General features: G+C 48.0%; 1 protein-coding gene across 1 annotated transcript; it reads left to right on the top strand.

Moving 5' to 3' along the window:
* On the top strand, window positions 1-24,858 carry LOC144109608 (uncharacterized). The gene is made up of 5 exons (XM_077642426.1): window positions 1-312; window positions 2,473-2,613; window positions 17,923-18,002; window positions 21,686-21,958; window positions 24,503-24,858. Exons 1-5 carry the CDS (start codon window positions 1-3, stop codon window positions 24,753-24,755), a joined length of 1,059 nt encoding a protein of 352 aa, XP_077498552.1. The 3' UTR covers window positions 24,756-24,858.
* The last annotated feature ends 2,427 nt before the right edge of the window (window positions 24,859-27,285 follow it).

Consider the following 27,285-nt stretch of genomic DNA (forward strand, 5'->3'; position numbering starts at 1 on the left):
ATGAAACGGCAGCTTGGAAACGGAGGCGACAGCCAGAAGAGCATTAACTCATACCACGACGCGCGGGGTGCTGCTTCACCGGCTGACGACGGAACACCAGACCCCCGGCAAGAAGACAAGAAAGCTTCTGCGTCAGGCAGCCCAGCGAAATCCGCCGCCAAAGTCACGGACGGTGCCAAAAAAGAGCCGGCCCTCAAGAAGGGTCCTTCACTCGTCAAATCTAAATCTACTGGACTTGACTCAGGAAAGAAAGGCAGCCCTTCAGAATCGCCGCCGAAGAAATCGAAGAGGTTGTCCCCTGCTACACCCAAGGTCTAGAGGGGCGAAGACGAAGCGGGCGAGAACCAACAGCCGCAGTTCATTGGTGGATGGCTGAACCTTCTGGTATGTGCCCAGCACTCATTCTTATCTGCATTTAATACCGTCTACTTGTTGGACTAAAACGCCTGCCTCCATTGCTGCTTCTGTCGTCAGCTGTGCCAGACGTCAGCTTTACCGTCGGGCGAGGGGAGAATATCAGCATAGTAATTCAAGCTTTTTATGCACACAACTGGTCGCTTACTCGGTGCGGCAGAAAATATCAAGCCCATGGCGGTCCTGGGTTTTGATCTGCCGCCTCATTTGCAACTTTCTCATAAACATTACAGAACTCCTACAATTAGACACACTGCTACGTATAACTACAGCTTATTGATTTTTACATATTTATCATCACTGACAACCATTTCATTTTCCAATCGCTTGGTTGCTCCATAAACTATTAGGCTGACTAAGAAACTTTTTCTCAGTTCACATTCCCACTGATTAAGGCCAGATTTCCAAAAACGCTGCGCTACCTCCAAGACCTAAGCACTGCCATCTTGGAGAATGATTTCATTTTATCGTCATTTTCGCGAGTGGGGTTTGCGTGTGTACTTGTCGCGGTGTGGAAAGATCCTTGAAATACAGCGCAGCTGCAATCCTCGCAAAGTCCGCAATGAAACTCTTCATCCATAATGTATTTGCAGCGCGGTGCACCCAGCGCTCTCCCTGAAGAGCATGCAAGCGGAGAAGGCGGAGATGCGTGCAACCATACTGGCTCCAAGGTGAATGGGCAGAAGCCTACGTCCTCCAGTAGCACTACCAAGAGCGACCTCACGGCGAGAGAGAAACAACTTTAATGAAACACCCGTCAATGAACGCCAGGAGAGAAGTCCATCTCCCCCATCGCCCCTAGTCGTCGGCCGGAATTCCTTGGGACAGCAGCAGCAAGGGCTTGACTGATGATGTCCTGCTGGACGTTAAGGTGTCGACCGCAGAGCAAAGCCTCCCAGGATTGTAGAGTCCGCGAGCTATCGTACATAGTCGGACATATCCACACCATGTGGACCAAAGCTGCTTCCTCGTCGCAAAATTTGCCCTGTGATCTGAAGACTTCAGCGTGCCACATGCTGCAGAGTGGGTGAGAAAAAAAAATGGCGGTGGTTCAGCTCTGGTTAAACCTGGAGTGACGCGATAGCTACAGCTGGCCGTATGGAACTTGCTCAGTTGAACTGCAAAGTCAGCCTTCCGTCGTTCCGTTTCGCGGGGCGTTCCTTCTTCATCTTCGTCCCACTTGACACGGCGCATGCGCAAAGCTGTGGCTGCTCAGTTTCGCCGGTGCGCCGCCCGGCCGGCAGCAGCAGCTGCCCCGCACCACGTGGCTGGTCACGTGACCAACCAGGTGACAAACCACGTGATCAGCCACGGTGCCGCGCTGCCAGCAGCTGTTCCGCACCACGTGACCAACCATGTGACAGCATGGCGGCGCAGCCACGGGGTGGCGGCACCGCCACGCTGAAGGCTCAAAATGCTACCGTAATGTAGCTATCGCTACAAAAAATTGTGCAGCCCGTCTACCACGCGAGATCAGGTATCACTGTTGTATACAATAGGACTTTTTGGCGGACTAGTTGTCAGCACCCGTCGATCCCACTGCACAAGGAGGAACTTGCTTACCTGGATGACCACTTTCATCCATGTTGACTCTTCGACCTTTCATTCCCTCCCGTCACCCTTACTGTACAACATGATGTACCATTGCTTCTTGTTTCTCTCTCTCTTTTTTGCTATGAATTTCAGTTCTCTATCCACTCACAGTTTAGAACTTCGTTTTCATACGCCATCTGACACGTTAAAGTTGCCCTTCATGCTCTTTATCAGCTGATAGTAGCCCGACTGGCGCACTTTTGTTTCTGTTTTCTGTGACCTTAAACCATTCTTGTCTGACAATAAACCTCAGCTGTTAGTTCAGTGCCTGTGCTGTCGTGTCCCGTAGTTGTCTTTTGCGCTTTTTCTTCACTTGAACAACTATCGACTTGATCGACTGATCTAGCTTTTTTTATTAACCTGTACTCATGCACCGCCGAGCTGCAACCCTCCTCCCTTTACACTCACTCCTTGAGTGCCAAAAGTGACGCAGGCGCGTTCTCCTACGTTGAAATCAACTGACAGGTCTGCGACTCGCAGGCAGAGAGAAAGCGGCAGGCGGCTCAGGAGGTGCGTGGCCAGCAGCACAGCGGCTCCCAGTCCTCCTACGAGCATCCCTACGACACACCGCTCAGCGTGCATACGAGGGACCTGGAGAGCGAGACGGTAAGGGTTGGCGGCAGTTCTATCAGGGACTCTCAAGAGCCTTTTGGAGTGGGATGGCACTCGATGACACTTTCGCCCTTCGAACTTTGTCAAATCTTCTTGCAAACCATCTCTGCGCTACAGACATCCAGGAGTTTGAGGAGTTGGTGCGCAATGTAGTTTCTGAACGCCCTTTTGAAAGTCAACTCCTGCTGAGACAATGCGTGAGGAAGCTTGGAAAAAACACGGCGAATAAATACAGCGTTGTTACCATCCGGTTCTGTGGAACCGTCGTGGTATCATATGTCGGTCATTAGACATATAGGGCTGTTCCCTGGCTGTCAGCGATGTTAAAGCACAAACGGTCGGCAGTCCTCCTGGACAAAATGTACCTGCAATGGTGATGCCACCTGGCCCTCCTCTCCTCATACTCATCGTAGAACCACTCCTTGCAATTTCTTCGCATGCAGTGATCGCCGAAGCCGTGATACCTGTAGGGATGAAATGGTGCAGTCTAAAGCTTTGGAGCAACTTGGTTCCATTATTGCAACGAATATCAAGCACCCAGACAGACCGCTATTGTTGGATTTATTTCCTCAGTGAGTGTGCCATAGTCGCATGGCAGACTCTGGAACGAGTGTGACGTCTATCGGAGAGTTGCTTTCTAATTCGTTGGCTAGACCGTCACGTGATCCGTGTCATTGGCGCGGTCTTCGTTATCATGCCGGAGAGATAATTTTACGGCGGTACCTGCGGCCGTAAGAGAAATGTGCACCAACATCGGACAGTACACGGGCCTCTAGAATTTTGATGGAGGCGAAATTCTAGAGGCTCGTGTGCTGTGCGGTGTCAGTGCCCGGTAAAGAACCGCAATTGGCCTAAATTTCCGGAGACCTTCACCACGGCGTCCCCCATAGCCTGAGTCGCTTTGGGACGTTAAACCCCTATAAACCATAATCCATCATAGCAGAAATTAGGAAAGTGGCAGTCTTAGAGCACAAAACCACTTTGCCGTCTTTAATCGGTTTAGAAGGGCTTGACTCAAAGACCAGGCATGACTTTGCTAGGCGATGCAGCCAGCAAAGATGGTCAGACGTAGCCAACAGTGACACATCAACAAAACGCAGCTTATTGTCTAAAGGGACGTCTGTTGTGAGTTTTAAACCACGGGAGCACTCCCTCGAAATTTTGGACAGCCGCAAACTTATATGAGCGGTTAGAACCTACCACCAATATCAGATAATAGTCAGTGGAACTGAACGCCCTTGGAAACAATACTCCTGATCACCATGCCACCTTCCTATCGATATCACTCAAGTTATTGCTGAGCACGCGTGCAACCCTCGACCGAATGTACACACGTTTCTGTACTAAGAAAGGACCGTTACACCCGATTACCGTGTACTTCAGGAAAAAAAGACAAGACTGGGCAAAATGTTTAACCGGAAACAAAACATCTGCTCATTAAGCCTATCGGATTAATACCATATTTGGTGCACACGTTTGCCCCCCACCATGATGTTCATGTGGCAACCAGGACAACGTATCCTCAGCATCAATGCTAACAAAACTGCACCTTCCTGGATTTCCACTCATTATCGCATCAACAAATCCTTCGATTCGGGCACAAGAAAAGCTTTCTGTCACTTTCAGGGTAGCCAACTGAGAGTCCAGACACCCAGGAACAGCCATTTGGCTTTATGAGCAGATGTTGTGCGTCTGTTGTACCGTTTTCAGAAACCTCCCTTGTTACCCAAAGTCCATGATCTTCGTGTGTAACATAAAGCTGGAGTGTGTATTGGGTCGAGGGTGTCTATCTTTGCTTAGCAATATCTTGAGTGGTATCGATAGGAAGGCTCCAGGATGCTGTGGAGGACTATTGCTGAGGGCGTTCAGGTACGTCCACGATTATCTGATCTTGGTGGAATGTTCTAACCCTTCGAATATTATTGCGGCTGTCCTCAAGATTTTAAGTGGTGCGCTCGTGGTTTAAAATTAACAACAGAGATTCATATTGACAATGAATTGCGTTTCCTCGCCATTTCTCCGAGGGCAATGTCGCACCATCTTTTCTGGCTGTTCCACCATTGAACTGTTAATTCCGTTTCAAGGCTACAAGTCAAGCCATCCTAAACCGATTAAAAGAGCGTAGCGGTTTAGTGAGTTAGGGCTATGACTTCTACTGCCTGTCACCACCTCACTGCAGAATGTTAAGCGTATAGGAGGTCGCCAACGTTAAAAAATCAGTATAGTCTCTCTGAACGCATCATTTCCAGCGCAAGTTAGAAAGGCCACTGGTAGGCAAAATCGGTGGCCAACAGGCGGATTCGGGATGGTAGTCAGTATCGTAGGCAGGCTTTCATGCCCTGTGTTCACAGGCTTTCCCGTGGTTTGAAGAGCTTGGCCAAGAAACACAACGTTAGGGTTATCTTTTTGGGCTACATTGAAGCTCGCTGCATTTTGCTCCGAGCTCGGCAGAACTTGAGTGGCCAGTGGGTACACGAAAGGGAGGGCAGCACAACAAAGCACGTGTCACCTTTAATCAGGTATAGAAAGGGCGTTGTTAAGAGCCGATATCTTGCGGCAATTTATACGAAGGGCTGCTAGGCTGGTTTGTGAACGTGCGGCTTTTTGAGCGTGCAAATTTACACGACAGTGCTTCTCTTGACCGCCTTTTAGTTCACTGCCGAAAATGTGCACGGCACACTTCTTGAGCACTACTATTCTATTTCTTCATCAGGAACAGGTAACCACTGAGACAGTGGAAGCCTTTTTATTACAAAAAAAATGCTAACTGATACGTCAGCCTTCAGCGACCCTGTCAGATAAAGAATTTTGTAACCTCCGTAATTCCGTGATTTTTATGCCAGGCGTTTAAATTTGTCGCCACGCGACAGCTATATCGATTGTCAACGTTGGTTTTTCTGCATGTATTCCTCCGCATTTTTTATACCTTGAGCTCGGCGCATGATAGCCTTAGTTGCTTATGCGCCATTAAACCCAACACTCCTCCACACTTTCATCAAATAATGAGCTGTTTGTCAGCGCGCGTGTTGGCTTCCTTCTCTTTGCGTGTCCCGCGTAGTTTGCTCTGTGAAACGCTAAGAAAGCGCGCGATAAGTGACAAAGAGGTGCAGGAATGAAGCCAGAGCTCGCACCAGACGGGGTTCGTGCGAGGCTACTCATGTGAGCAGAACGAGCAGATTGTGAAGCGCCAACGACAAATGTCAATCAAAGAACGCAAGCGCTTGCGCTGCATGCTGCGTAGTGCGATCAATACAATGTGAAAAGTGCGATTCAGGAAATCTTCTAGGCCTGTTTGCGTGGAATCAATTTTTTTGCGGCTTATCGGCGTCGAAACCCTACAACTCACAGTTCAATCCGGCAATAATATGTTATATATTCTCCTTCGTAGGTCTTTTCTATATTTGTATCCTGCCATTTTATTACTTAGCGCTTCTCGTAAATTTCCCGCTATGTATCATAATTCAAAAAGCAGCAAAGATTATGTACTATAAGCCAATATCAATCTAAAGGTTTAGCGGGCTCCTTCAGGTCACGGCTTCGTCGCCTGCTGGAGGCCATGTCTACCGCAGTCATGTGAGCGCGACGCTTCATCACTCCAATCCGGCGTGCGATGTTTATTTATAATAACCTTGTTCAAGTTCAAGTTTATTGCTATTGCATGTAGAAGAAACGGGCTTACATATTATATACAGCATCAGGAGGTCCCAGAGTGAGAAACTGCCAGGGGGACCTCCTATGATTATTGCGTGCATAAGAGTATTAGAGCAGCAAGTAGAGGGCGAACAAACAAACAAAACCATAGAAAGAAAAAGAAAAAAAATGCGTCAAGAAATACAATTCATAGGGAACAAGTGCAAATAAATATAATACAATTAGATATAATATAAAAACAGCGTTATACAGTAATATCACAATAAATAATCATAAGCAGGAATATCTAGTAATCTGTAATAAAGATTTGGCTCTTCTGCATCTTACGAACAAAGAAAAATACAAAGTGTTTTACAGAAACATGAAGCCTAACGATACAATAACAGAAATTATGTAAAGAAAATTTAATAAATGTATTTATGACAAATGAAAAGATGGTTCTGCTAACAGTATTCTTTTCATATTGTGTTTAAAAAACTGCAATGAAAGAGATGTCTTAATATTAACAGGGATGCGATTCCAGAAACGAAGTGTAAATTTACCATTGTTAGATCTGATTTTAGGTAATAGAAGGTTATAGCGTTCTGAAAACCTAGTATTATTTTTGTTCATGAGGTTATCAAAAAAAAAGACTGTCTAAGGTTATTTCACGATGAAAGAGACGAAATGTAATGAGTGATAACTTATGATAGATCAGCTGTTGTATGGGTAAGACGTTAAGACGTTGATAAATAGGTAAAGAATGGCAGCGTAATGAGCTAAAGGTCATTAATTTTATTGCCTGATTTTGAAGACGTTGAAGTGGTTTGAGATGAATGGCGTATGTATTACCCCATGAAGATAAACAGTATGATAAAAAGCTGTTAATATAAGCATGATACAACGATCTAATAATATGAGGGTCGGAGAATGCGCGCGTTTTAATGATAATACGGACGCCAAATGAAACCTTTTTTATTAGCGAGTTGGCATGGATATTGAACTTAAGGTGTTTGTCGAAAGTAATACCCAGAAATGTAACAGTATCAGATGTCGGTATAACATAAGTATTTAACGAGACAGTTATTGGAGCAGAAATCGACGTTTGTGGATTATGGAATAGTGCAAAGGTTGTTTTTAAGGGATTGATTTGAAGTTTATTATCAGTGCACCAGGAATACACATTGTTATGATCAGTGTTAAGTGTGTCTAGAAGTGCGGTAAGCGATTTCTGTGATGAGTAGATGGTCGTGTCATCAGCATATAACAAACAGTTACAATTGGTAAGTACATTAGTTAGATCATTTATAAATAATAAGAACAACAATGGGCCTAGTATAGAGCCTTGGGGAACGCCGCAGTTAATTACTTTAGTAGAAGAGAATTGGTCATTAAGATACACTACTTGAGGCCTGTTAGACATGTAGCTGCGAATAAGATTTAAAGGTGGGCCAGTAATACCGAAAGATTCGAGCTTATACAAAAGAATAGAATGATCTAGAGTGTCAAAGGCTTTTGGGGATACTAGTCAGCGCACAGTTGGGAATAATAGTCAGCGGGAAAAAAAATGGCAGTGGCTTAGCGCGGCTATGCCAGGATATACATAGCGAAAGCTAAGGCATAGCTTGGTTAGCCTTGGTTAATCTTGATTGCAAGTCCAGGTGAGTCTGATTGCCTGGCGGTTTGTTGTCACTTGGCTCGTCACGCGGTCGGTCGCGTGACCAGACACGTGGTTGGCCACGTGGTGCGGTGCGACCACGGCGAAACTGCGAGTTCGTGGCCAATGTGGCTTTCGCTACAGTACCCCAGTAATCTGTGATTTGGTGGGGACATTGCCGTGCTAAGCTACTCAGGGCATGAACTGCAAAACATGATCAATGAGCTAGACAGGCAGAACAGAATGGTGGGTCTAAAAGCAATATGGAGGAAATCAAAGTAATGTTCAACAGCCTCGGAAGAGGACAGCAGTTTACAAGTGGTAGCCAGGCGCTGTGGTGGTAAGGGGTACGCCCACTTAGGATATATAATGACCGCGAATACGGATGACGAGGGTGACATGACTAGAAGAATAAGAATGGACTGGAGCGCATATGACAGATTCTCTCAAATGATGAATTGCAGTTTAGCATTATCCCTCAAAAGAAAAGTATACAACAGATGTATCTTACAGGTACTCACCTGCGGGGCAGAAACGCGGAGACTAACGAAAATGATTTAGCTTAATTTAATGACAACGCAGCGAGCTATGGAAAGAAAAGTTATAGATGTAACATTAAGCTATAAGAAGGGGGCAGAGTGGGTGAGGGAACAAACGTGGGTTAATTACACCCTAGTCGAAATCAAGAATAACTTGGCTTGGACAGGACGTGTAACACTAAGGAAAGATAACTGATTATCGTTAAGGGTAGAGGACTGGATGAAAGGAGAAGGCAAGCGTAGCAAGGGCAGCAGAAGGTTAGGTGGGCGGATGAGATTACGAAGTCTGAGGAGATAAGGTGGCCGCAGCTCGCACAGGGCAGGGTTAATTGGAAAGACATGGGGGAGGCCTTTGCTTTGCAGTGGGCATAGTGAAGATGCTGCTGCTGATGATGATGATGTACGTGTCTTTTAGTTTTGGAAGCGAGTTCTAATAGCACAAAATAAAGAACAGTGATGCCGCTGGCGCCGTGACTGCCTCACTGAACAATGTGCATCTGAGTTGTCCAGCAGCTAATAAATTATTGAACAGGACAGCTACACTTTAAAAGGATGCGGTATATTATGCAAAGAGTGGGTCATTTAGGGAATTGATAAGGAAGTGCACCAGATAAGTGAGAACACAGAGATAGCTGCGACAGGGAGGTCGAGGGTGCCCTGCAAGGCACAGGCGTGAGCAGATTTGTCTACTGCGCTAAAGCGGTGTGCTGAGCTTCAAAATAAAGAGAGCGAATTCGCATAGCGCAACTTCTGTCTGAAGGGTAATGCATTCGAGCTTTTCTCGCTGGCGAGCGTATTTCTTTAAGCACAGCGTAGAAAGCGAACACGCTGCTGTAAACCTTTGCTTCATTTCCTGAACAGAGGATAGCTCGAGGCAAGTGTGCTCATGTCATTACATCTCTGTTGAATTGGTGATACCGGTGCACCATAGTGCATCTTAATTCCGAGCAGAAGTTGCCCCGGTCGCTCAGTGGTTAGGGCGCTCGACTACTGATCCGGAGTTCCCGGGTTCAATCCCGACCGCGGCGGCTGCGTTTTATGGAGGAAAAACGCTAAGGCGCCCGTGTGCTGTGCGATGTCAGTGCACGTTAAAGATCCCAAGGTGGTCGAAATTATTCCGGAGCCCACCACTACGGCACCTCTTTCTTCCTTTCCTCTTTCACTCCCTCCCTTATCCCTTCCCTTACGGCGCGGTTCAGGTGTCCAACGATATATGACACAGATACGGAGCCATTTCCTTTCCTTGAAAAAGGGTTGGTTGGTTGTGAAACTTTATTTCCAGCGGATATAGAGGAGCGACACAAAGTCGCCCCCCGCTTAAACGGCGGCCGCTATCCCTTGGGCAGCGGCGGCGTCTTCAGCCAGCTGGAGGAGCTTGATCTGTATCCCCGGGTCGGGGCTGAGCAATAGAGCCTCCCAATGAGCAGAGTCGGTAATGAAGTGACTCGCGGGTAGGGACTGCGGGCAGTTCCAGATCATATGATTTAGATCGGCTTTCGCATCACAATTTTTGCATTTGCTTGAGTAGAGTCCTTCCGAATAGAAGCTACACAATTGGGGATTTGGATAGGTGTTAGTTTGAAGTTTACGCCAGGCTTTGGCCTGTTGCTTGGAGAGCGTTTCATCTGCTGGGGGGAATCTGAGTCTTGCAAGCCTGTAGTGCTGCAGGATTTCTCTGTAAGAAAACAACCTGTCCTTGCCAGAGTATAGGGCGGGTGGGCTGCACGACCCAGCTCGGCGGGACAGTTCTCGAGCTAAGTTATGAGCCGCCTCATTACCAGCAAGGGAAGCATGAGCAGGCGTCCAGATTAGGCGAATGCTCCGCGTGGGCTGATACTTTAGCAGAATCCGTGCTGCTTGTGGGGAGATTCTTCCAAACGTGTAGTTACGTATAGCCAATTTTGAGTCGCTGACAATGGTTTCTGCCGAGGATCCCACAATGGCTAGAGCGATGGCTGTTTCTTCTCCAACATGCGTGTGCTGAGTGCGTATAGTGCCCCCAGTTATGAGTGTACCACGTTCCGTGGTGACCACAGCTACCATCTTGTCAGCCGAAGAATCTGCCGCATCTACATATACCACAGAGGTATCATTAATAAAGCGTTTGCCTAATGATTTGGCTCTCTCTGTACGACGTTCAGCGGGGAAATCTGGGTGCATGTTTCGAGGTAGTGGAGGAATGACCAGAAGCTGGCGTATATGTTTGGGAAGGTCAGTTGTGGGTCCGCCTTGTCGTTCGTATGTTATGCCTAGTGTGGACAGAATGTTTCTGCCAGTTGGTGTGGCCGATAGTCGTTCGTACTGCGAGACGGTTACCTCTTCAATAATCTCGCTTATGGTGTTATGAAGACCGAGACCTAACACTTTCTCAGTCGCTGTGTGCATGGGTAGCCCAACTGCCTGTTTGACGCATTTTCTGATTATGGCCTCCACTTTTTCTTTTTCAGCTGACTTGAGATGTAGGTAAGGGCATACGTAAGCTATGCGGATAATCACAAAGGCTTGTACTAAACGGAGAGTATTGCTTTCCTTCAAGCCCGAGTGGCGGTTACTAATGCGGCGAATGAGTCGCATAATTTGCTGCGAGGTTCCCGGAAGCTTCCGAATTACGTGACTATTGAAGCCGTGTTCTTGTAGAATTAGGCCGAAGATTTTAATTTTGGGCACTCGAGGAATGGGGACTCCGCGAATACTGAGTTCGATGGCCGGTGGGGTTTGCGCAAGGGATCTGATGTTGCGGAATATGAGAAATTCAGATTTGGCTGGAGAGCACCGCAGCCCCCTAGGGTCTACATAGTTCCCCACGATATCTATTGCATGCTGTAGTCTCTCCTCGATTTCGGCATCATTGCCCTCGGCGGTCCACAAGGTGATATCGTCAGCATAGAGGCTGTGGTGGAGTTGCGAAACCTGCGCTAATTTGTGTGGAAGTTTCAACATTGCAACGTTGAAGAGAAATGGTGATAGGACCGATCCCTGCGGGGTGCCCTTGTTGCCGAGGGGGAAGTCATGCGAGTGGAGACCTCCTATTTGAAAATGCGCCTTTCTACCTGAGAGAAAGTCGCGGATATAGTTGAAGGTGCGGGCTCCCACCCCGAGTTCATGCAGGTTCTCCAAGATCGCATCATGTCTGACATTGTCAAAGGCCTTTTCCAGGTCAAGTCCAAGAATTATTCTGGTGTCCCGCGTTTTTGCCTCAATAATCTGATGTTTGAGCTGAAGCATTACATCCTGCGTAGAAAGTTTTGGTCGAAATCTAATCATGGTTGGAGGGTACAGCTCGTTCTCCTCCATAAACCGGTTGAGGCGGGTATGAACTACGTGCTCCATGAGCTTACCTACACAAGACGTGAGCGAAATCGGCCTGAGGTTCTCAAGGCTGAGTGCCTTCCCTGGCTTTGGAATGAGAATGATCTCTGCCGTTTTCCATATTTGTGGGATGGAGCCCTCCGACCAGCATTTCTGCATATACTCAGTAATTGTAGCGACACTTCATCCAGGTTGCGGAGGATCTTGTTCGATACTGCATCTGGGCCAGTGGCGGATTTGCAGTTTAGCTTGGCAATCTCTGCCCTAACCTCATCTACAGTAATGGGGGAGTCGAGCTGCTTGTTTTCCGGACCAGCATAATCTGGGAAGGCTTGGATAGGAGCATTGCCAATATATCTATTTTTAAGTTCAAGGAAAAGGTCCTCTGGTGGGCCTGCATACTCATGCACAAGCTTCTGCGGGTTCTGCCTCTGGGTGGTTCTGCTACCTGTAGGGTCAAGTAGATGACGGAGCAAGTGCCAAGTCCTAGAGACTCCCATATTGCGATCCATTTGGTTGCATATGTCATCCCAGGTTTGTTGAGTAAGTTTAGCTGCATGATCCTCGATCTCCTTGTTTAGCCTAGCTATTCTTCTGCGTAGGTTGCGGTTCCACCGCTGTCGTTTGAGTCGGTTCTCGAGTCCTCTCTTTGCCTCCCATAGGTGAAGAACCCGGCTGTCCGCAATCTCCACGTGGTCAGCCTGGTCTAACGTATGGGTGACTGCTTTGGCATCTTGACAAAGATCCTGTGCCCAGATATCTATGTCTAGTATTTCGGGGGTATCAGCTTCTCGGGCGGCTCTTTTAGCGCGGAACGAGTCCCAATCGACAAGGGTGGGGGCTCGAGCGCTACGACGTTTGGGGCCAGTTGAGGTCACTATTTCCAATATGTAGTGATCGCTGCCGAAATTTTGTTGAGTGTTTCTCCATGTTGGAGTGCCCGAATTTTTAGCAAAAGTCAGATCGGGAGACGTATCCCTGGAAACACTGTTACCGCAGCGGGTGGGGACTAGTGGATCTGTAAGAAGAGTCAACCCACATTGTTGTGCGGTGAGCCACAGTTTTCTACCTTTAATGTCCTGCTGTGCGTAACCCCAAGCCGAGTGTTGGGCATTAAAGTCTCCCGTGAAGATGACGGGGTGATTGCCTGCGAGCTTCAGGGTCGCCTGAAAAAGCGGGCCGAAGCTTGCTTTCCGTAACTTTGGGCTGCTATAGACATTCAGCACAAACAGACTGTGGTCGGGTTTCCTAGGCGGAATTAATTCGACTAGCACGTGTGTGACATTTGTGACTGGGGTATCGTGCTGTACTACCGTAATATTTCGTTTGACAAGAGTCGTGACTCCAAGCGTTCCACCCCCCGATGAAAAGGATTGATACCCAGCTAGCTTGCTATTAGTTTGTGTCTCTTGTAGTGCGATTAAGTCCGGTCCGTCCCTATTGTTGAGGAATTGTTGGAGTACAGCTCGTTTGCGGCTAAATCCTCGGCAGTTCCACTGCCAGATGGTGTAATTGGGTTGTGGCGCCATGTTGTTGCTAGTCGGATACCGCTTCAGAAGAAGCGGGTTTGCGAATTTTGTGAGGAAGGAGCCTGCTCTCTGCTTCCTGCTGCCAGCTGCCTAAGTTAATTCCTGCCGGTGTCTGCATAATTCTTCCATGATGGAAGTCATTGTAATCTGCACTTGAATGAGGGTGCTGTTAGTCTGCGTTTGCGCTTCTTCAATTTTGTGAATGGTGTCGGCTAGTGTTTGGCCTTCGGACAGGGAATCGCCTGCTTTTCGCTTAGGCGGGGGTGCCCGCGTTGATTCAGCATGCATGTCCGCTCCAGCGGAGGTTGAGGGGGTAGGGTTATTGGCGCCATCGGTCGTAGGCGGTGACCCAGCCTATTGACTGCCAGACCAGCAATCTATGTGTACAAAAAAGGGTACATGGAAACACATAATATATCTGGTCGAAACAATTACAAAACCAATGAAGGCGAACGTGAAGAAGAGCTTGGATGGATGGATGGATGGAAACCCAATCGACCAGCCATTTCTGGCCGGCGGGCTGAGCCATGTAAAGCAGCCTCCCATGGAGTATGAGTGGGATTGGGGATGGGGGTACTGCCTGTGGGGAAGGCCATTCCCTAAGGTAGTGGAAAAGTGTGGATCTGGGCACGCCACAGGTGTTACAATGAGGAGGAAAGGTGGGATGAAAGCATGAGAGACGGTAGGGTGAAATAAAGCAGCCCGTCTGTAATTTTCGCCACGTGGCTCTGGATAAGGGCGACAATGTATTGTGGGGTGGTGGTAATGTCAATGGTAACGGCGCTAAAGAGCTTTTAACCTCGTGTTTATGTTCAAACAAATAACAGCTGAGTTCCTCGGCAAACAGACCGCAAATGGAGCCGGTTCTCACTTGATTAGAAACCGCTAGCTTATGCATTCAGCGCACAAAAAATTAGTGGTCCAATAAGAGGCATCTGCTGAAAAAAATTTAACTCTAAGTGCAACTGTTGCTTGCTCTCAACGCTGATTGTGTACTGGCCGGGTTGCATCGAAGTTTTAATCAATGTCAAATTAGAATCTAAGATTTAGGCTAAGCGGAGATATTATTGTTACTCTTCATTTTACTTTACCCTGCTGACGACGAACAGCCAAAAAAATAATGTAGAATAACTCAGCTAATCCTCGATATACAAAGCGAAATATATTGGGGTTCACCGTGTTCGTTGGCGTTGGCGTTGACAATGTTCTAGGTGGCGATGGCTTTGAGGAAAGGCGCATAACTGGCTCCCTGGATATGCGGACGCCTCAATCGTGTTTTGGTACATGTGGTGGTGGCGAGTCAGCGAGCGAGATGTGGCTAGAATGCATTAGCGCTGTATGCCACCTCCCAGGGTGGTAGGAAGGGCGCGCTGCCTATCCAGTGTGCGGAAAGCAAGCAAAGCAGGCTTTTGCAGTTGAACACCAAGCCACGTACATGGAAGCGAGATTGAGGTCTCCACTGAGCCACGGAGCCGGTTTGCGCCTTTCCTTCCGGTTAGGGCGCTCGACTACTGCTCTGGAGTTCCCGGGTTCGAACCCGACCGCGGTGGCTGCGTTTTTATGGAGTAAAAATGCTAAGGCGCCCGTGTGCTCTGCGATGTCAGTGCACGTTAAAGATCCCCAGGTGGTCGAAATTATACCGGAGACCTCCGCTACGGCACCTCTTCTTCCTTTCTTCTTCCACTCTCTCCTTTATTCCTTCCCTTACGGCGCGGTTCAGGTGTCCAACGATATATGAGACAGATACTGCGCCATTTCCTTTCCCCAAAAAAACAATTATTATTAATTATTATTATTATTATTATTGCTTCCGTGGAAATGAACGTCCCTTGCAAAGTAGTCAACGCCAAAGAACTCTGAACGCAGTCGGCTCTCTTGTTTCGTTTGGTTTTTGAGGAAAGGAAATGGAACAGTAACCGTCTCACATATCTCGGTGGACACCCGAACCGCGTCTGAAGGAAAGGGATAAAGGGGAGGGAAAGAAGAAAGAGAGCGGAGGAACACCTGTGGCTCACTGCTACTAGTGGCGCATGCGGAGTATTCACTAGGGAGCGAGAGAGAGAAAAAAAGTCGGCGGCGGCCACCTGCGCCGTGCGTGACGTCACTCGTGCTCCGACATACGCCAGCTCGCGTGAAGCACGGTGTTGACTAGCGTAGTGAACCTTTTCGCTTCAATAATTAATGTGGATTAGCTCAGCTAATCCAGGATATACAAAGCGAAATATGGCGTTCACTGTGTTGGCGTTGGCGCTGACAATGTTCTAGAAGGCGATGGCTTTGAGCAATGGAACGGTTCATAACTGGCTCCCTGGATATGCGGACGGCTCATTCGTGATCTGTACATGTGGCGGTGGTGAGTGATAGATGTGGCCTGAATGCATTAGCGCTGACAGCGTTATGGCTGACAAGTGGCACTGCAGCAATAGCTGGGCCGCAGCGTTCATTTGGTGATAAATCTCTCGCGATCAACCATTAACCTCCCAGGGTGGGAGGGAGGGCGTGCTGCCTATCCACTGTGCGGAACGCAATCAAAGCAGGATTTTGCAGTTGAACACCAACGCCACGTACATGAAAGCGAGATTGAGGTCTCCGCTGACCCACGGAGCCGGTTGTGCGCCTTTCCTTTCGTGAAAATGACCGGCACGGCCTTTGTAAAGTGGTAAACGCCAACGAACTCTATGAACGCCGTCGGCTCACTTGTTTTATTTGGTTTGAGAGGAAAGGAAATGGCACAGTAACCGTCTCACATATCTCGGCGGACACTCGAACCGCGCCAATAAGGCAAGGGATAAACGAGGGAGTGAAAGAAGAGGTGTCTTAGTGGAGGTCTCCGGTTGTAATTTCGACCACCCGGGGATCTTTAACGTACAGTGACATCGCACAGCACACGGACGACTTTGCGTTACGTCTACATCGAAACGCTGCCGCCGCGGTCGGGTTCGAACCCGGGAACTCCGGATCAGTAGTCGAGCGCCTTAACCACTGAACCACTGCGGCGGTTAGAATCACTGCGCCTTCAAGAACATCGCTCGCTGCTTATTTGTGGTGGGAGAGCAGTAGTAGCGGGAGAACACCAAATCTTTAGGACATGAATTGAATACGAATAGTTGTGTCCGAATATCGCTCGAATATCTGGTTCGAACCCGACCGCGGCGGCTGCGGTTTTATGGAGGAGAAACGCTAAGGTGCCCGTGTGCTGCACGATGTCAGCGCACATTAAAGATCCCAACGTGGTCGAAATTATTCCGGAGCCCTCAACTACGGCACCTCTTTCTTCCTTTCTTCTTTCACTCCCTCCTTTATCCCTTCTCTTACGGCGCGGTTCAGGTGCCCAACGATTTACGAGACAGATACTGCGCCATTTCCTTTCCCCGAAAACCAATTATTATTATTATTACGTGACACATCGCGGGAGAAGCCAGAATTCAAGCACGTCCTGCCTGTTTTCAATCGTCGTCTTCACCGAGGGCATGCCTACACAGCTTCGAGGCCGGACGATATGTAGCTTTAGCATTGAGCCGGTCAAGTCAACCTGCTGCTGACGTAGGATCCAACAAAGAACGAAGGCGCAGCCTCTGCACTATTCCGAAATCATTATATCAGATGGATCCTGCCATGAGACAAAAAGAGCAACCGAAATCAGGCTAGAACAGGGCTAACGAATTCAAACAAAATGAAAGGAAGAAAACCAGCACCTCCAATTCTCTGTTTATCTGAGAACTTCGTGAACTTTTTTTTTATCAGCGGTTCTAAACTACCGTTCTGAACCTCCGGCAGGCACCTAGAATGTGCCCGCCACAGTACCCGAGTAGCTATCGCGTGTTACTGCGCCGCAAGACGGCTGAAAATCGAATCGCGACCGCACCGGTCGCGATTTAATGGAAATCGTACCGCGAAAATGCTAGTGTGCTATATAATTTCATCCGTGGCTCTCTCCTACAACAAGCATTACGCCCCCCTTGCGTCGACTCCTTTTTCATCCTTTTTTCCAATGCTTGGCTAATATGTTCACCGAGAGCAAGGCTAGGCCTTTATCTTCTTCACGGCCACATAAATCTATAAAGTTTAATAGCTCAAGTTTCAATTAGAATCTGCAGCAGGCCATGGAGCTCAGACACGGGGGACACTGGTTTACGCCAAATTCGTGTTCATTAATCAGGCATCGATTGTTTTGCGAGTGCCCCTTACAAAAATTTCTTTAGACAGTCTACAGACGGTCCATAGACTTCTGTCTGTAAAGTCTATAGACTCTTTATAGACAAACCCTAGAGAACAGTCTATAGGCATTACAAATTCTATAGACAGTCTATAAACAATCTATAGATTTATTGCCATACACATTTAGCAGACTTTTGACTATAGACTATCAATAGACAAAAATATTGTAAGAAGGCAATAGAGTTTATAAGAAGTCTATAGACTGTCTATAGACCATTTTCATAAGGGACTATTTCTATAACGTGCTAGCGGCCACAAGATTTCTTGAATAAGCGCGTCTGCCCTCCTCAAAGCCGACACACCCACACATCTCGCAAATTCCCGCGACTGCCGTGACTATAAGGAGTTTATGCGTAGAACCTGCATTCGCTGGAACAGTTGGAGAGTATTACCACGTCTTCCTCCTGTCTGCCGATTTCAGGGTTCAGCCCTGAGGAGTACGCCATGGCTGGACGCGGACGAAGAGTACCTAGCCGTACCACCTGGTGCCGTTGACACCAGGTACAGCGCCAAACAGTTCGCCGCATTTTTTCTGGAACACAGCATGGCACTCCGTCATGACGTGTCACCGGGTTGTTCGCACAGCGAGGTTCATTACGAAGAGCGATTGGCACAGACCGAGGAAAAGCATGGTGCAACGAGGTTCTGGGTGCTTACTGCGCTGTGCAGTTATACTGCGTGGAGAAAGAAAATGCAATGACCCACGATCGTGTTTACACATAGTGTAAGCGGAAAGACAAGATAGCAAGATGACCTTGGAATTGGCAGAGCCAAATTCAGAACAGAACAGAATAATAGGAATGGGGCACGAAAATTACAGATCGAGTGACTCAAGAGCTCTCCGAGGTGGAAAGGAAGAAAATAAATTGAGATTTTGTTCAAATTCATCAAGATATCCATCAACTCTTCGAAGCTAGGGCGGGGTGCTCCATGAATAACTCCCACTAGCAAATGTTCTATGCCATAAAGAATGTTTCTTGTTCTGGTATGCAGACAAGGAGAGAGTAGAGCAAATCACCACGCAGCGTCTGGGCTTCGATCCTCCAGTAAATGGAGAGCAAAACATACACGAAATTGTTCTGGATTGAAAAAAACAATTCAAGTGTATAGTCAACGTTCAGAAAGGAAAATAAGTTGAAGGATATAAGGACGAAGAAGAAGAAGATTATGCATGGAAGAGAACGTGATAATACTTTGTTTAACCAGGGAAAGCAAAGTGCCGTAACAACTTATTGTAATGGCACTCTCGAGAAGACGTTGTTATGAACAGAAGAAGCGTGGCTAAATGAGATACTCTAGATGTCTTTTAGGTGTTTCTGCACTGAGTGCCCAAAGCGCTAACACCTCAAGTGAGAAATAATCTTGGTGGGATGCTTAACGCACGTTCAGAGTGAAAGGCGATAGCATTACAGGTCCCCAGTGTTGCTACATTGGACGGGTTAGCGTGTACAGCTCGTTCGGTCGTAAAGCCGTCGGCGTAGTCGGCACCGGGTGTCAGAAATACTCGGTGGCTGCGTAAAAAAAACCTGTACGCTGGTAATTTTTGCTTCTAGTGATTGATGATTTATTGGTGTGGGATAGGCGATAACGAGTTAATGAAATCATTGTAATTTATTTACTGAATAATGAGAGAAATGAAAAAAAATTGGAAAAAAGGGGTTTCAAGGGTGTCAAAATGCGCAGAATAAAAAGCTAATGCTTGGTGATGCTAATTAAGAAAATTTGGAGTGTGTAATTGATATATTAATTATTGGCACAATTGATAAAAATGAAAAATGCTTTCAAAGGTGTCAAAATGCTCAGAATGGAAAGCCTAACCCGCTACGCTATTGCGTCATACCCTTAAAGCGGAGCTTAAGTGTACTCTCCAATTTTGATATGCGTTTCGGGGTTGCTCCTGAGGCACTCGACAGCACTTAATAGGTTGGCTTCTGTCGCGCAGCTTAATCGGTACATGATGTCACAATATCAAGTGACCTTTTAATCTGGTAGGCCGGTTGCCTCCTGCTAGGGTGGGCACGTTGTGATGACGTTACAAGGTCGCCTGAGCTCTCTCAACCAATAAATATAATCCCCACCTACCACAGTGGGCAGGTCGTGTGGACGTCACAAGATGAGGTGACCTCCCTCGACCAATCAGGGAAGTTAGCCTCGGTCAGCGGCAGGGCTTTGTTGCGACAACTCTAACGCTATCGCGTTAATATCAAGCGGAACCTTGTCAATAATTGTTAGCCTTGATCGTATAGGATTTCAGCTGCGTTTAGGAACTGCTAGTCAGCGGGAGCAATGCCCAATGCCTTCTGCCTGGGCTCTGCAGACAGGATAGAAAAATTGAATGTATATATGCACGTACACCTTACCTGATTCTGTCGAAAATGAATGAATGAATGAATGAATGAAATCTTAACCTGCAGCAGAGACCCTGAGTGAGATAAGAGAGAATGACCTGGTCTTGAGACCTCCCCTTCGACCCACCCCTGAAATTCAAGAGAACATCGGGGCTAAATAACATGGACACACTTTTTTATATGCAATGTTTTTTTTTAGTGTTTACCTCCTGGTCACAACAACGACAGCTGCAGCTTATTCATTTTACGAGCGATTCAGTTGGATGAGGACATAAAGAAAGAGGCTCAAAATTTGTACGAACGTTGTTTCCTTCATAAATGGCAATAGCTAAGCCCGCACATGTCATGTTGCCACAGATGCTTTAAGTGACAGCGAAATGGAAGATGGCAACCACGTAGTCGACTACCACACCTTGCTTCGTTTTTTCTATCTTTTTCGCTATTTCCGAAAGTCTATTTCATGATATCTCATTAATGGTGAGCCCAAGAAATGCTCGTTTGAGAGATGAAACGAATGGTTCTTTTCTTTTTGAATGATAAAACTCAATTGCAAACCTAAAAGCCTTTCTGTGCTAGATTTAGGAATGACTGAACGCCCTTGCATGGCAACAAAAAGGATGAACCAACCTCAGTAGAAAGCCTAACATTCAATATCCCCTGATCGGCCAGCTTCACGCACTGTATGACTGTTTTACAGCAGCACCTCAAGAGTGCGGAGATAATAGTTGCATAAATTTGTCATGTTTCGGATCTCGGTGTCTCTCACACATATATAGGTCCATCAGGAAACATTATCTTCGCAGCTGTAGGGGACACGTAAGCTGTTTGTCGCTTTGATTATAATTCTTCGGCAGAAAGGACACATAGGTTGATGCGACAGTAGTATTTAAAAGTGGAACAATAATTTTCCGTTCTCGGTGCGTCAAGAGTCAAGACCGACAAGGACTCCGTTATCGTTGCTTGAATGTCAATGGTAGTGAAGCATGTCCCCGGAGATCAGCTTCGGAAAACGGTCTTGACGCAGTCACGGTTTGTTTCTGAAAGCAAGCGCAAGCGTCCACACCTGTTTTTAAACTTTTGGACATTTCTGGCTCATAACAGCGGCTTCTATTGTCATTAGAACACAGTAGTTTTGATACACGCGAAATGTTTACTTCATTCTCCATAAATTATCTGGAAAGTGGTCAGAAAGGTGACGCCACACACAAAGGCGTATAGGAGGAGGAGGTAAGCTTTATTAAAGAAGAGGTCTTAGGCGCGGGCTGGGGTGACGTTCCCCTCCCCGCGGGGAGCTCCTCTTCTCCAAGGCTCCAAGTGGCCGACCGACGGTGTTGTTCGGCGACCTCTTCGGCCCGCTCCGTGGGTTGGAGTTGAACCTCCGGGTCCAAGCTGAGCAGCGCGGCCTCCCACTGCGATTGGGTACAGAGCTGCAGACTCTGTGATGGCTTGTCTCAATTACATGAGTATCGGATGTGTGGTGTGTCATGCCTTTTGGTGCCCGCCGGGAGAATTCTGACGGGGCTGGACTGCTCCGGGAACCATACGGAGTACATGTACGGATTAAGGAAAGTGTCTGTTTGGAGCTGCCGCCAACTGACTTGTGTTTTACTTAGAGATCTATGTGTTTCTGGGAAGATTTGTCTTTCTTTCTTTCTTGAAGTGGGTAGCAATTTCTTCGTAGGTCGTCACTCGCTCCCTGGCCGACCTGAGGCTAGGTTGGCGCACCTCCCGGTTAATTAAGAATCCTCGGGCAAATTGGTTCGCCGCCTCGTTTCCAGGATGGCCCGAATTGGCGGGGACCCAGACAAAGGCGTATATTTCTGGCTTCTTTTGCAGGTTCGACGGCCCCGCCTTCTTCATTCACCACGTGCCCTCCCTGGGCGTCGACTTGCCTCGGCTTCTCGCGTCTCGGCTCGGCCGAACAGCCGCCCATAATCGCAGAGACTCCTTGCGGCTGCGGCTGGACCTGCTGAGTGATTGTCTGCGTCGGCAGCATCATAGCGCGCGTCCTTCAAGCGATGCCGCCGCCCGCGAGGACATGCTCGACCTATTGGCCCTACGTGTCGCCCTGCACGTGTTCCGTCACCAGGTGGCGCGTGGGAGCCGCCGGTGCGTATGGTCAGAGTACTGCATATATCTTCCACTTGCCGCCGTTCATGGAACCGATGCTGTCATGGCAGCGAACACCGACATTTATAGTTCGCTAATCGGCGACCTTTTCAAGCCTCTTAGCTGCCACCTGGGACCTGCAAGACGCACAAGGTGCTGTTTGAAGAAATCGAAAACATGTATTTTTCCACGGTTGCGGAAAAAAACTGTCCTGACAAGTTACTCTTCAATTTATTAACGCGACTGCGTTAAAGGTCCCGTTGTTCAGAAAATCCGATGTCGGCGTCGTGAGCGAAAAATCACGAGCTTGATTCTGGCAGGTGGTGCCCAGAGAGCAACCTATGAGGAAAGCGGGCCACCTGGGTCACGTGACCTTGCGGCGTCATCACAACCTGCTCATTATGACAGTTGGCAGTCAAATTAATGATTGTTCGCCCGGGAAGAGCAACCTCGGCCACACAAGGCCCATGGCTGGGAGCTCCTGCCATCGCAGGGCAGTGGCGCATCGCTTAAGTGCTGCACCATTGCGTTAGGAGGGGAATTAGGACTCCCTGGGATCTATGAATGTGAAGTAAAGAATGGCCTTCTGCATATTTGCGGATTAACTCATAACGCTATCGCGTTCATCATACTCTAAAGGCGGAGCTTATATGTCCCCTCCAATATTTGTTTCCACTTATTGCTCGGGTGCTGGTTCGCGATAACCCCGAAATCGGCTACGCAATCAACAGAGAGGTTGAACTTGTCGCCTATAGCAAGTACGCTGCAAAGGGAGACGCAAAGAGCACCACAAAATTGATTCTTGCACTGGCTACGTTAGGCAGCTGCAGACGTACACTTCCCTATCCGCTTGTGTGTAGGGGATCCTCTGGAAAAAATGTTTGGTGTTTCGGTTGCACGTGGTGGTACCTCACAAGAGACCGCGTCCCAGCGTTGCGGATCACGCCACTCTACACTGCCGTCAGCGTTCTAGTGTCTAGGAAGTTACACAAAGTGCAGTTACGCAAAGAACATTCACATAGTATGCGAATGTTCTTTGTGCAACTTCACGCTTGTCGGTTGACGTCATCGGGGTAGAGAAGACAAAGAGAGAAGGAATGAGAACGATGCCTTTGGAGGTGCAGTTCTCCGCTTTCGCCTGACGCATTAACCCGAAATAGACGCTGTTAATGCCCTACACGGCATTGCATGTCCTTCTGGATGAATCCATGGCTCGTTACTCGTTCTGCGCAGATAGGAAAATGCAGCAGCTGCTCATTCTTACGCCTTTGCATTGTCTTGTCCGGTGTCCTTGGATAAATCACAAATTTTAGCCAACTGCAGTCAAGGCGAGCCATATTGAGGGCCAAGGGCATCGCAGAATTGTTCGATCTATCGCGTACTTCCGTCTATAAAAATTGCAGTGGATAACCTTATCTGTAACACACAAGCAATACATTGCACCCACGCTAGTGACGTGCGTCATGGCGCAGCCTGCAGGCTGAGCCCACCTCCCCTCTTTAGTCATCGTTAGGCTTAGCACTCCTCGTATCGAAGCCGCGGCGGACGGTGCTTTGGAAACAGCCACTGTTTATTAATAAGGTGTCAAATCGTGTCAAACCCCAGGTGGTCGAAGTTTCCGGAGCCCTTCACTACGGCGTCTCTCATAGCCTGAGTCGCTTTGGGACGTTAAACCTCCATAAACCATAAACTATCATATCGTGTCACCAGTAGTCTCCACATATTATAATGTTATTAAAACATGGTATACAGTGGTTTTCCGGAAGGCCTTCGAGAGACCGCCGCTAGGCTTTACTAGTATAGTTAGATTGGCTTCATCGCATGGCACTGGTGTGACAGAAAATGAGTGCAGGAGACAGCAGGCCCCCTCAAGCACAGCCCACGGTACATTGTCACGTGGTTTCACAGCGCTAGACCTGCCGGCGAATGCCCAACGCAGTGGACACGGCCACCTCCACGCTTTGCAGAACCGCCACTTGGTGGGGCGATGCATGCCGTTCGATGTATCGAACAACCTGCGAAATTGGAGCTCGATATGCTGAGCTAATTTCTTATACTTTTGTGCAGGATTTTGAAGAGGATAATCTGTTTGATACCGCAAATAATTCAAATTACCTCGGTTCGGTGTAAAAGAGCTTGACTACATTAAATTAATTTTCAAATTTGCGGCGGCTGCATTTTTATGGAGGCAAAACGCTAAGGCGCCCGTGTGCTGTGCGATTTCAGTGCACGTGTACGATCCCCAGGTGGTAGAAATTATTCCGGAGCCCTCCACTACGGCACATTTTTCTTCCTTTCCTCTTTCGATCCCACCTTTATTCCTTCCCTTACGGCGCGGTTCAGGTGTCCAACGATATATGAGACAGATACTGCGCCATTTCCTTTCCCTAAGAACCAATTATTATTATTATTATTATTAGTCACTCCAGCGTTCATGACTGCGCTCTTTTTACCGATTGCGTCGAATTCTGCCGAGACGTTATTGACGAATAGACGCTAAATAAGTACATGGACCTACCCTTGGTCGCCATTCTTCATCCGCAGGTTTCATATGGGTGCAGTTAGTTCGGGTGCAAACGTGACGTACGGCACAGACCAGCTGTTCTTCTACGAGTTCGCCATGGACCGGTGCGAGGCCTACGACGAGGCTTACCTACAGCAGCGCACGGTCAACGGGCTGCGCTCGCCTGCTCCGACGCTCGTCAATGGACCACTCAGGAACCTCCGGACTTTCGCGGGGGCTTTCAACTGCTCACGGGGTTCGCCAATGAGTCCCGAGCGCATATGCAAGCTTTAGGTTGCGTCGGATCGTCGTCGTGCTTAGCGTAATCCACGCGTGATAAACACAAAAAAATCATTCACACATTGAATGACACCGATAGAAATTATAAGTGATAAAACCCTGTGGCACTATTCGATAAGGATCGCTTGGCGAAGAATTAAGACATTTCACGGAAACAACTTCTCTTCTACGTGCTGCTGGTTACGAGCTAACACACATGCGTCACTATGATGTCACTTGGAAATGAAGACGTTGCCAACAGCGCATATGAGTGCTTGCTGCATCCATTGCTTGTGTTTTGTTTACTATGCTCCGATTGTTGTTTACGCCGCTCCTGGTTTGGCCTTGACAGGACCGATAGTCAGAGCAATACAAGTACATTGTAATGCACCTTTCTCTCTACGGGGAAACACTGGGCGGGTGTCTTTGAAATGATTCGTTGAAGAACTTACCCCGAAAAGTAAAAATTAGTAGGGGGTTTAACCTAGTTAAAGCGAGTCGACGTGCGAAACCATGTCTTCGTTCATCAATTGGAGGGGACACTTAAGCGCCGCCTAATGGACGCGATAGCTTTGTAGGGTTAGCGCCCATATGTGCAGAATTGGTCATTCTCTAGCAATCACAGATTGCGGCCAGTCCTCATACCACAACCAGCGCAGTGGCGCAGCGGTTAAGCGATGCGCCATGCATTGGCAGTCGTGGCCGTTTCTATTACAGTCACCGGTAGGGACTGTGCGACTCATGTTGCTCTTCCCGAGCAACCACTCGCGAACCAATCATTATTTTAACTGCCTCGTGCCAAGCTGCCCAGTTTGCTCACTACACGGTGGGCAGGTTGTGATGACGCCCTCCTCCGAGTGGCTACACCTGGCGCGACGCTCCTCCGAACTTACCCGATCGCCCATTGGACCACACATGCCAGACGGGCATCTGGCTAATGTCCGAAGATGGATGTTCAAATCTCCGTAGGACATCCGCCAAAATCCACGGCACCTACTACGGGCATCTGTCGGATTTCCCCCTCAAAAAAATTGATGTCTGTGAGGACGTCCCACGTGCGTCTAAAGAGGATATACTGACATCCAGGGGACGTTCAAAATCGAGACACGCCCAGTGCAGAGATCCATGAGGTGTCCTCGAGATTGCTCCTATTGGCTGTGGCTTGCCCGACGCTCCTCCCAACTAACCTGAGCTTACCCGAGTAGCCCGGGTTAGTTCGGGGCACAAGACAAGACAAATTTCTTGTTCAGGATTGGCTAGTTCGGAACGTAAGACAAGGCACAAGAAAAGATTCTTGCTCGGGATTGGTACGTCTGGAGTCGTGCTTTCGTACCGAAGCGACGTAGCGGGACAAGCCGCAAGCGGTGGTTAAGGCCACCGGAAGCATTCTCCCACTGTACGTTATCCAAAATTTGAGCAAGAGTAAAGTACGCCACCCATTCCAATGTGAGCCGTTTGAATGTTTTGAGCATTGTGCACCCATTTGCGAACCCAGCACCTTGGGAAGAAAAACCGGTGTTTGTTGCAAACTAATGCGGCTATGATCAAGTCTCAAACTGTACTCCCCCCGTTCGTCTATTTCCATTTTTGCGAGTTTGCTATGGATTTCCTGCGACATTGGGCAGTAGTCAATGGTCCTCTCCCTGTTACGGAATTCCTACGTGATTTATCCCTCACATTTAGTTTATCTAGTTGAAACAACTAGGCTGTGCCGCTCACAGAAGTCTAGCATTAACTTCCCGTTAAAATCTCTGTATCCGCCGAGATTCTCGATGTGGCCATTCATGTCACACAGCAGAATAATATCGGAAGTCTCAACTCTGCTTCATATCGGCTCTGAGATAACTAAATCGTCTTCTTTCCCGCATTTGTCCCGTCTCCCTAAATACACTACCCCTAGCCATGTCATTTTACCGGCAATCGTTCCTAATACCCAGACATGTTCTTTGTAAGTTGACTTTATTCTTTGCCAACATCGACGTATCAGCTAGCATGCCTACCTGTCCCCACTTCATATCCGTTTCTGTTCTGTTGCTGCCTTCCCAGACGTAGCCATCAGTAAACGCTGGTTCATCTAGATGCCATATCTGTCTTGCACAGAGTGTACGCGCACTATTTCATCGTCCTTCAACTGTGGTTCTATTTCTAACCATTGCGTTTATTTCTACCCCTTTGCATGTTTATGTAATTGATCCTGGTATTAAACTTTTTTTGGTAGTTTTCTTCCTCGACCTCCTAGCGGCCATTTCGTTGGGCTCAGCCTCCATTATTACGCTTTCTCCTTCAATTCTTTTTAACCCTACGCCCACAGCCGCCGTGGACCCCCTAGAAAAAGCTGCTGCCCGGCTTGCCAGGCGCCAGCCGATCTCTCCTTCTACCCTTCCAGCAAAATGGTTGCCTTCTCCTGTAAACCCTCTGCCAACGCCAGCTCCATGCACTTCCCTGTTTATGTCTGCCACTTCAAAACCTTTCTCAAGGCTTACCTTCTTTATCTCCCGATTAACATTCACCGCGTCCTTGTCAACATCTCAGTTCTGTCCTTGCA

The sequence above is a fragment of the Amblyomma americanum genome, chromosome 11 (assembly GCF_052857255.1).
Source record: "Amblyomma americanum isolate KBUSLIRL-KWMA chromosome 11, ASM5285725v1, whole genome shotgun sequence".
In the NCBI taxonomy this organism is placed as follows: Eukaryota; Metazoa; Arthropoda; class Arachnida; order Ixodida; family Ixodidae; genus Amblyomma; species Amblyomma americanum.